Source organism: Solea solea, chromosome 17, assembly GCF_958295425.1.
Source record: "Solea solea chromosome 17, fSolSol10.1, whole genome shotgun sequence".
Taxonomy (NCBI): Eukaryota; Metazoa; Chordata; class Actinopteri; order Pleuronectiformes; family Soleidae; genus Solea; species Solea solea.
In genome coordinates, this window is record NC_081150.1 from 9,063,078 (window position 1) to 9,075,260 (window position 12,183).

General features: G+C 39.2%; 1 protein-coding gene across 1 annotated transcript; it reads right to left on the reverse strand.

The window, feature by feature from the left end:
- Positions 1-7,889: 7,889 nt before the first annotated feature.
- pou3f2a (POU class 3 homeobox 2a) lies at positions 7,890-11,310 on the reverse strand. The gene has a single exon (XM_058613475.1). The coding sequence runs from the start codon at positions 11,179-11,181 to the stop codon at positions 9,778-9,780; it is 1,404 nt and encodes a 467-aa protein (XP_058469458.1). The 5' UTR covers positions 11,182-11,310; the 3' UTR covers positions 7,890-9,777.
- Between the last annotated feature and the right edge of the window lie 873 nt (positions 11,311-12,183).

The following is a 12,183-nucleotide window of genomic DNA, read 5'->3' on the forward strand; positions in this document are numbered from 1 at the left end:
CCTATGACTTTTTCTTCACATTTTGGACGACATACTAACCTATGACCTTTTTGTCAGATTTTGGACGACATACTAACCTATGACCTTTTTGTAACATTTTGGACCACATGCTATACAATGACTTTTTTGTCAGATTTTAGACGACATACTATACTATGACTTTTTTGTCACATTTTGGAAGACATACTAACCTATGACTTTTTTGTCACATTTTGGACGACATACTATACTCTGAGTTTTTTGTCACATTTTGGAAGACATACTAACCTATGACTTTTTTGTCACATTTTGGACGACATACTATACTCTGAGTTTTTTGTCACATTTTGGACGACATACTATACTATGACTTTTTTGTCAGATTTTGGACGACATACTATACTATGACTTTTTTGTCACATTTTAGACGACATACTATACTATAGCTTTTTGTCACATTTTGGACGACATACTATACTATGACTTTTTTGTCAGATTTTGGACGACATACTATACTATGACTTTTTTGTCACATTTTAGACGACATACTATACTATAGCTTTTTTGTCAGATTTTGGACGACATACTAACCTATGACCTTTAGGTCAGATTTTGGACGACATACTATACTATGGCTTTTTTGTCAGATTTTGGACCACATGCTTTACTATGACTTTTTTGTCAGATTTTAGACGACATACTATACTATGGCTTTTTTGTCAGATTTTGGACGACATACTAACCTATGACCTTTTTGTCACATTTTGGACCACATGCTATACTATGACTTTTTTGTCACATTTTTAACCACATACTAACCTATGACTTTTTTGTCACATTTTGGACAAAATTCTAAACTATGACATTTTTTGTCACATTTTGGACCACATGCTAAACTATGACTTTTTTGTCAGATTTTGGACAAAATTCTAAACTATGACTTTTTTGTCACATGTTGGACCACATACTATACGATGACTTTTTTGTCACATTTTGGACCACATACTAATCTATGACTTTTTTGTCACATTTTGGCAGACATACTATACTATGACTTTTTTGTCAGATTTTGGACGACATACTATACTATGACTTTTTTGTCACATTTTGGACCACATACTACAGTATGACATTTTTGTCACATTTTGGACCACATGCTATAGTATGACTTTTTTGTCACATTTTGGACCACATACTATAGTATGACTTTTTTGTCACATTTTGGACCACATGCTATAGTATGACTTTTTTGTCACATTTTGGACCACATACTATAGTATGACTTTCTTGTCACATTTTGGACCACATACTAACCTATGACTTTTTTGTCACATTTTGGACCACACACTAACCTATGACCTTTTTGTCAGATTTTGGACCACACACTAACCTATGACTTTTTTGTCAGATTTTAGACGACATACTATACTATGGCTTTTTTATCACATTTTGGAAGACATACTAACCTATGACTTTTTTGGTCACATTTTGGACCACATACTAACCTATGACTTTTTTGTCACATTTTGGACCACATACTAACCTATGACGTTTTTGTCACATTTTGGACCACACACAAACCTATGACTTTTTTGTCACATTTTGGACAAAATTCTAAACTATGACCTTTTTTGTCACATTTTGGACCACATGCTAAACTATGACTTTTTTGTCAGATTTTGGACAAAATTCTAAACTATGACTTTTTTGTCACATGTTGGACCACATACTATACGATGACTTTTTTGTCACATTTTGGACCACATACTAATCTATGACTTTTTTGTCACATTTTGGCAGACATACTATACTATGACTTTTTTGTCAGATTTTGGACGACATACTATACTATGACTTTTTTGTCACATTTTGGACCACATACTATAGTATGACATTTTTGTCACATTTTGGACCACATGCTATAGTATGACTTTTTTGTCACATTTTGGACCACATACTATAGTATGACTTTTTTGTCACATTTTGGACCACATGCTATAGTATGACTTTTTTGTCACATTTTGGACCACATACTATAGTATGACTTTCTTGTCACATTTTGGACCACATACTAACCTATGACTTTTTTTCACATTTTGGACCACACACTAACCTATGACCTTTTTGTCAGATTTTGGACCACACACTAACCTATGACTTTTTTGTCAGATTTTAGACGACATACTATACTATGGCTTTTTTATCACATTTTGGAAGACATACTAACCTATGACTTTTTTGGTCACATTTTGGACCACATACTAACCTGTGACTTTTTTGTCACATTTTGGACCACATACTAACCTATGACGTTTTTGTCACATTTTGGACGACATACTAACCTATGACTTTTGTTTCACATTTTGGCAGACATACTATACAATGACTTTTTTGTCAGATTTTGGACGACATACTATACTATGACTTTTTTGTCAGATTTTAGACGACATACTATACTATAGCTTTTTTGTCAGATTTTGGACGACATACTAACCTATGACCTTTTTGTCAGATTTTGGACAAGATACTAACCTATGACCTTTTTGTCACATTTTGGACCACATGCTATACTATGACTTTTTTGTCAGATTTTAGACGACATACTATACTATGGCTTTTTTGTCACATTTTGGACGACATACTAACCTATGACCTTTTTGTCAGATTTTGGACCACATGCTATACTATGACTTTTTTGTCAGATTTTAGACGACATACTATACTATGGGTTTTTTGTCACATTTTGGACCACATACTATAGTATGACATTTTTGTCACATTTTGGACCACATACTAACTTATGACTTTTTTGTCACATTTTGGACCACATGCTATAGTATGACTTTTTTGTCACATTTTGGACCACATACTATAGTATGACTTTCTTGTCACATTTTGGACCACATACTAACCTATGACTTTTTTGTCACATTTTGGACCACACACTAACCTATGACCTTTTTGTCAGATTTTGGACCACACACTAACCTATGACTTTTTTGTCAGATTTTAGACGACATACTATACTATGGCTTTTTTATCACATTTTGGAAGACATACTAACCTATGACTTTTTTGGTCACATTTTGGACCACATACTAACCTGTGACTTTTTTGTCACATTTTGGACCACATACTAACCTATGACGTTTTTGTCACATTTTGGACGACATACTAACCTATGACTTTTGTTTCACATTTTGGCAGACATACTATACAATGACTTTTTTGTCAGATTTTGGACGACATACTATACTATGACTTTTTTGTCAGATTTTAGACGACATACTATACTATAGCTTTTTTGTCAGATTTTGGACGACATACTAACCTATGACCTTTTTGTCAGATTTTGGACAAGATACTAACCTATGACCTTTTTGTCACATTTTGGACCACATGCTATACTATGACTTTTTTGTCAGATTTTAGACGACATACTATACTATGGCTTTTTTGTCACATTTTGGACGACATACTAACCTATGACCTTTTTGTCAGATTTTGGACCACATGCTATACTATGACTTTTTTGTCAGATTTTAGACGACATACTATACTATGAGTTTTTTGTCACATTTTGGACCACATACTATAGTATGACATTTTTGTCACATTTTGGACCACATACTAACTTATGACTTTTTTGTCACATTTTGGACCACACACTAACCTATGACTTTTTTGTCACATTTTGGACGACATACTATACTATGACTTTTTTGTCACATTTTGGACGACATACTATACTATGACTTTTTTGTCATTATTTTAACGACATACTATACTATGACTTTTTTTGTCAGATTTTGGACGACATACTATACTATGACTTTTTTGTCACATTTTTAACCACATACTAACCTATGACTTTTTTGTCACATTTTGGACAACATTCCAAACTATGACATTTTTTTGGGATTTTTATGCATTTAATTGATAGTACTGTGAGAGACAGGAATTGGGGAGGCAGAGAGGTGCAATGACATTTCGGAAAGGACTGTCCTATGCGGGATTCGAACTGGGGCCGCCTGCATAGAAACTGTAATTGAAACAGAGAGTGGCAGCTCTACCAAGTGAGCTAAACACTATACAACCTTTTTGGCTTTTTTGTCACATTTTGGACGACATACTAACCTATGACTTTTTTGTCACATTTTGGACCACATGCTATACTATGACTTTTTTGTCACATTTTGGACGACATACTATACTATGACTTTTTTGTCACATTTTGGACCATTTTGGACCATTTTTGTCAGATTTTAGACGACATACTAACCTATGCCTTTTTTGTCAAATATTGAAAGACATACTAACCTTTGACTTTTTTTGTCAAATTTTGGACGACATACTAACCTATGACTTTTTTCACATTTTGGACGACATACTAAACTATGACTTTTGGTGACTTTTGGACGACATACTAAAATTTTTACTCAAGTTTTAAAGGTTGATTCCACCAAAATACCACTTTGTCTCAATACTTCAAGTTTATAGGTTCAATCCACCCAAAATTGATAGCCAGAAGCAGGCACGATCAAAATTTCGCAGTGGAATTTTCTAATATTTATTGTGCATCATTTCAATTTTCAGAAATACAGTGTTGGTTGAAAAAGAGAAGTCAATTCATAAGGAAGTCTATAGGAAAATTAGCTTCTATTTCACACTGTATTCATAAAGTGAGGAACATTTTTCCTCAAGTCTCAGTAGTTTTTCAGGTCTAGAATGAACTTTGTTCCCATTTAGAGGAAAATAGACGATAAAGCATGCCATATGAGTGGAATCCAGTGTGACTGACAGCTGGTATCATCCATTATGTAGCGAGATGCAGGTGAATCTCTGCTGGTCACAATGTAAATCTCCAGGCTTCATAAAGGGAGTATGTTTTGCATGTGAAAGATTGCGTCAATATTTATATGAAATCAGGTTTTCCATTAAAATGCATCGCACAGTTCAACTGAATTCTCACTGAGATTTCCGCTCAGATTCCGACAGTTTCATTGGTCGATTTGTTTTTGTAATAAGGGTAGCAAAGCTATAGTTTCCTTATTAATCTCCACACATAACTAGATTGCTTTTTCCACTATTTCCGCTATTTTCCCAGGACAGGGAATGAAGCAGAAGCAATGTTTCTAAAGTCCTCTTTTATATGCAAAAAATGCAATTTCCATTGCATTCCATATGGAAGAGGATTAGGGCCACATGTGATTTTCTTTTTTTTGGAGAAACAAAATTAGAATTAGAATTAGAATTAGAATTAGAATTAGAATCAGAAATTAGAAATTAGAAATTAGAAATAAGAAATAAGAAATAAGAAATAAGAAATAAGAAATAAAAAAGCCTCAGAATTCTGACTTTAAATCTAAAAAAAAAAAATGTTTTACACGTGGCACTAATACTCTTCCGTACTTTCACATGTACCTTTTGTCAGTGCTCACTTTTCCATCTCTGTCATTGCATTTAAAAATTTAAATACAATATTTGAAGACTTTTTACATTTTTTATGTGTTTCGATCCAGGTGTTTAAAACGTGCATTAAAACTCATGTTGTGTGTTCAATAGATCAACTCAACACGTTTCTACAAAATCATCATGTAATTTGAAAAATACGAATTCAAATGTAATTTTCACATTATTAAATACTTTTAACTGATAATTGGTGCTATGGGCTACATTTTGAAATGTATAAAAATGTCTTTCAAAACACGGCCCTTACCTTATCAGAGGGCAAAAGGGGGCAGATGCTCCAACACCTGGAGTCTGTGTGTGCACATCCATGGGATAAAAAAGATAAGTCTTACAGCAGAAACTGCTCTGTATCAACACTTAGAGGTGGGTATTCTCTGGCATGTATCTGTCTCATAATCCCTATCCCTCTGTGCTTGCTACAATATGACAATACTAAGCCCACCCAACAATGCTGGAGGATTAGCTCTCTGCCCTTTTCTTTGTGCCTGTGCTGGAGCTTTGGAGAAACAGAGAAGAAGAAGGAGGGCAGAGGGAGAGGAAGAGAAAAAGGCAAGTCGTGGGAGCATCAGTGTAGAGACGGAGCGAGGGTCTGGGTGAGGGAAAAGGGGAAGGAGACAGACAACACATCACGGAGAGATGACTGATATTTGATGACTTTGCCCGGCTTGTGTTTCTGACGCCATTGTGAAGAATCCCTGGGAGATTCACGTCTACAGAAGACAGAGGAGAAAAGAAAATGCAGAACTAACAGTGACATTGGAGAATAAAGCATATCTCTCTGGTGGTGATGGTGGTGAATGAATGAGATGGTGCACGAGCTACAGTGTGTGTTTGTGTGTGTGTAAAAATATGAATAATGCAGAGGATGCCTGTAGGAGTGTGAGGGCCAGGAGGAGGGCAGATGGTTGCCTGCTGATAGGACAGAATCCAAGGTAATAGGGTCCACCAGAGAGCTGGCACCTCTCGCTCTCTCACTCTCTCTCACACACACACACACACACACACACACAGTCTCTCTCTGTGTTTTTTCTTTGTCAAATCACTGTCTTTCAGTCTTAAAACCACACACACACACAGCCTCATATTTCAACATAAAAGCTGAGAGCCAATATGAAATGAAAGAACCTGAATCCCGTCATCACCAGATCCCAGGTTTTGTTACACACACTGACTGAAAACAAATGAAAAATGTAAAGAGTTGACCCTTCGTTGATTCTGGTCTTACTAACTGAAGGGTTATTTTTTTTTACAGTAGTGGCTACTCTAAATCAAATTTTAAATAAATATAAGGATGAAGAACAGAAGTTTAATCCAGGAAGGTGATGGAAGTGGCTGTGTTGTACTGAGAACATTAAGAACATTGTATAAAATACTGTAAATATGGGATAAAGTAGTCTATAAACAGAGTATCTATCTATCTATCTGTCTGTCTATCTATCTATCTATCTAATCAAATTATCATATCAATAAATCGTTCAGGAAAACTCATGTACAATTTTATGTTTTGATTTAAAGAAAACACTGGAACTCCAAATACCATTGTGTATGTTTTAAAATGTTTAAATGAAACTCTGACTTGGTTGAATAAACTCTGGATATACTATAATATAGAAGGTTTTATCATACTGTCCACATTCTATAGACCTGGTCTGGTTCCCTGTCTCTGATCATTGACTCTTTACCCTGAATTCAACTCAGAAACTCACCACTAGGTGGCACGAGCACGCTGTTGGCTCCTACTTTTTCACTATTGATCAGCTCATAATGTAATAGGGAAAAAATTAAACATGAGGGGATGAACCAAAAAAAAGAAGAGAAACCTTCAATATGAACAGGTGAAATCAGACAGTAAATCCCTCTGCAACAAAACTCCTCAAAAAACAAGTAAACTTCAGCTTCATGTGTAAAACAAAAACATACAAAAAAAAAAATCATAATTCACTGGTGAATATTTTAATTCTGACCCAATTTTACGTGTTTGTTATGTGTCTGTATGCAGTCATAAATGTATGAAATTGTACTTTTATAATGAATGTAGCACATGTAAAATAAAGGTCTGATTCTGGAGTGTAATGAGTACATGTGTCTCCACCTGTATTGTGTGTTTACTAACAGAAGTTGTCTCAATATGATCTGATTGTCGATTGTTATGAAAATATGAATAAATACCCTGTATTTGCAGGTGTAGAACTCACTGACTGAGTGTGAGTGTGTGAGCGGCCTCGTGGATTATCTCGTCACACAACAATATCAGAGCACATCAGCGCTAATAAACACTTTCAAGCCACCGAGACAGATTGACAAAACCCCCTAATTACAATGCAAGGCCTCGCACGGGGGAATAAAAAACAGCTTGTTGCCAGAGATGCGTCCTTTTTTTTTCTCCCCCCCCCCCTCCCCCCCCCCCCAGCTCAATAATAAACGTGCATAGACTGCAGTGTTGTAGAAAACAATTACGATTTAATGACAAAAAGCATGTAGAAATTGTGCAATCGTTGATTTCTTTTTCCCTCTCCTCCGTTTGGATTGATCACAGATTTCAGGTCAATGCTATTTCCTTTTGGTTTTGTTGATTATTTATGTTTCATTTATTTTTTTTCATCCACCTCAGAAACTCAAATTCAGCTGAAGGATTAAACTGGTTCATTTAAATGAAACATTCATTATAATGTGATATTTAAATGCGTAAAACTGTAACCCAAAAATGTACATAATGTTAATTAATTGGCAATGGGAAATTCATACAAATTGAGTGCATTATTTGGTTATAGAGTCACTGTAACACTGGGCCTATACATACAGAAGGTTTTGGAGAAATGGTGCAAAAATTCAGATTCTGTTTTTTTTTGCTGAAATGCTACATTTTCTCCTCAGCCATCTTACAGCCTTCAGTTGGATTTGAGTTTCTGGAAATATTTCCTTTCAATTTTGGGAGAATCAATCCCCAAATACTTGGTGGATTTATTCCCCCCCCCTTCCCCTTGTTCATCCTCCCCAAACCAGATCAGGTTTATTATTAATTCACAGGATTAAAGTGGCACAAGAACACGTGTTTGTGTTTGTGCTTTGGCACAGACTGACAGAGGAAACGGAACAAACAAACAAACAAACAAACAAAGCCATACAAAAACGAATGGAGATACATCCCACAAATTGTCTTCATTGTGAATGAATGAGTCATACAGTATAGTAGCCACTGCGGCCAGAGCTGGTACCAGGGATACATTTAGTTTCCCCCCATGTTCCCTTTTGAAATATTTTTTTTTTACTTATTTTTTTATTTTTATTTATTTATGCATTTTTGTTTGTTTTTATGTGTGTGTTTTGTTTTTTTTCTTCTTAGGAAAGGAAGGCAAAATGGGCTGGATTGCTTTGAGTGTTCCAGCCGGACAGTCTCGGTCTTTATCGTCACAGCATTTTTGGAGAAAAAAAACTAGAGAAATAATAATTATAATAATAATAATAACAATAATAATAATAATAATAATAATAATAATAACAATATAATAATTCAGTATAAACATCTGTACAGGCGCCCTTGATGTCTGCACAGAAAGAAAAGCATTAAAGGTGAACATAAATAGTGAGTAGTATTATAAAATATCATTATTAATATTATTATTATTATTTTTGGGATGTGAGAACTGTATACTTTGCCATATTAAAGCAAGATAAATATTTATAATTAATATGGAAGTGTTTGACATTACAGTCAAAACATCGTTTTAATAAGTATTATAATTATAATACTAATAATGATAATAATAATAACAATAATAATACTGCTAATAATGGGCTGGTATATTGGCTTTTCATTGTTAACATTGTACAGCAGGTGTCTGCCATTTCAGAACCCCTGTTGCTTTTGTTATGATGGAAAGATGGCGTTTATTTACCCTCTGACTGCAGCGTGTTCTCGTGTCTGTCCCCCCGCGGACACCTCGTGTCCACATCACACTCTGCCTTTCTTTAATGACACATACATCACGACACACGCTGGCGTCCTTCTGTAGAAATGGCATATTGTATCAATGTCGCTGTGGTCTTTTTTTTTTTTTTGGTTAGCACACACACGCGCGCACACTCACACACTCACACAAACACACACCTTCCACCGTATCCCAATATGCTTGGCAGTTCCGCGGCATGAAACAGCTCCATACAGCTATGCGTATTTTTTAGTGCTTGAGTGCCACTGTATATCCCACCACTCTGCGTGTCCGTGGGTCCAACATTTAAACCGGATGAGGTCCGAGCGGGTCCAGCACAGAGAATCAAAGAAATAAGGAAGGAATCATTCCTCCGTTAAATGGTCCGTGTCCGAGGTCACTGCACAGGAGTCTGTCCTCCGTGGTGAGGAGGGGTGTCCCCGTACATGTCCTCGCCTCCTGGCATCTGTCCCCCAGCGGGTGTCATCCTCTTCTCCTTCTGCCGCCGGTTACAAAACCAAACCCTCACCACCTCCTTCTCCAGCTGCAGGCTGTCCGCTAGGGAGTTGATCTCCGCTGCTCCTGGTTTTGGACATTTGAGAAAATGGCTCTCCAGAGCCCCTTTGACGCCCACCTCGATGGAGGTCCTCTTTTTCCTCTTTCTCCCCTGTGCTGCGATTTTGTCCAAGCTGGTGGGGCTCCCCGATGTGGAGTCCGCCTCCTCCAGCCACTTGTTCAACAAGGGCTTGAGTTTACACATGTTTTTGAAGCTCAGCTGAAGCGCCTCGAACCTGCAAATGGTGGTCTGAGAAAACACGTTCCCATACAGCGTCCCAAGAGCGAGCCCCACGTCCGCCTGGGTGAAGCCCAGCTTGATGCGCCGCTGCTTAAACTGCTTGGCAAACTGCTCCAACTCGTCGGAGGTCGGCGTGTCTTCGTCTGACTGGTCCTGGTGGCCCCCGTGCTGGTGATGGTGCGAGAGAGACTGCTGGTGGGCCCCAGGGCCGCCGCCGTGATCACTCAGATGTGGACTGTGGCTGTGGTGGTCCTCATCCCGGAGGGGGTGGTGGTGCATCCCCCCTTGCTCTCCCCCAGGCATCAGACCGAAGCCGGACTGGGAGTACACCAGGCTCTGGCTCTCAGATGTCGCCATACCGGGGATGAGCGTGGTGGCGGTGCTGGTTCTCCATGCTCTGGCGTCGTGATGCGCCTGCTGGTGCGCGAGGTGAGGGTGTCGCTGTTGTTGCTGTTGCTGCTGCTGCTGCTGTTGCTGTTGCTGCAGATTGTTGGAGTTCTGCAGCTCCTCTCGGTCACTGTCGTGCAGTACGGGCTTCACGTCCTGTTCTCCGATGGGACTGGACGGCCAAGGCGCCCCGCTGTCACTGTGAGACAGCGCCGTTATCCACTGGTGCGCGTGGCTGAGCGGATGTCCACCTCCCGGTAACGTGCTGTAGTCGTTCTGGAGCAGGCTGTGCGCGTCCCTGTACGCTACCGCCTGCTGCATGCTCCCGGACTCGGAGTGCGGCGGCGGCGCGCTGCTGGGGGTGGTGAGGACGCTGTAGTGGTTAGACGTTGCGGTCGCCATAACTATCGGAGCCAGAGTGATAGCTGGAGTTAAAAGGATGCTGCCTTTGACAGTAACTCTTTTGCGCCACGGGGCAGCAAGGCGTCTCTCTCCAGCATCTCCCGGGCGCTGTGCCAAGGGGACGCAGAGGCGCGCACCTGTGGTCCGCCTCGCTCCGCTCTTTATTGGCCAAGAACGGTTGACAGATGTGGTTACCCCTGACAGCACCCCGCTCATTGGTCACGGGAGATTGTACAGAAACCCCAATCACTCTGCCCAACAATACTAGCAGTCCTGCAGCATGCTAGAGTACAAAGTGCAAGGAGAAATCTGCTGCCGAGAGTAAACACAGAAATACTGAAATGAGAAATAAACAAGTTTCTTCATGTTTGAAAACACTTTATGAACCACTATCCAGGTCAGTGGGTCACATTGTGTGCGTCAAGCGTGCGTAAAAGTTGCATATGGCGCACAGAATTCGTACATTCATTGATGTAGTGACCACACGTATGTTCCCAAGAACAGAACCTTCGGGGTCCACATTTTCACAAGTGTTAAACTTTGGTTTAATCCTTGTTTCCGTGCATTTAAAGTGGGTCAGAGTGCTATGGAAATGTTGTGCCAAATGACACAGTGTGATCGTGAGGAGAAACTTCCAGCTGCCCTCAGGACGCTGTATAGGGAGAGGGGCTGCGTGCTTCCAGGGCCTGTGCCCCGTTGCCATGGCGAACCCGGTGAATGGAACAACAACGCCCACGTCACAGCTGCAGTTCGCTCCTTCTTTTCGTTCCGTTCCAAAGGGCTCATTGGGGCCGCGCGCTCGGCCGTCGGGACAAATAATGGGGGGGCGACCAGAGAGGGCAGCTCAGGGCCAAAGAGAGGAGGCTGTAAGAATGGATGCTTCAGCCCGCTCTGCGCCCGCCGCGCCCCCTTCCACCTGCTTGTTGGGTAAACTTTGAGATGGATGCATTCCCAGTGGCACGCGAGGGTCGGTTTTAATTCAATCGTTTTCACCAGAAAGAATTCTTAGCTTTAGGTGCAGAGAAAAAAAACAACAAAAAAACCCCACCAAGAATTAAGAATTAATTTTCCATGACAAACGCCACTCTATAAATATCGTTCCCACTAATACAGAAGTGGTGGAAAGAAGAGTATTTATAACTTTGGAAATTTGACATTGTTGTTATTGCTCAGAGCCAAATCCCATTTAATTGTTCACATATATATTTACATGTGTGT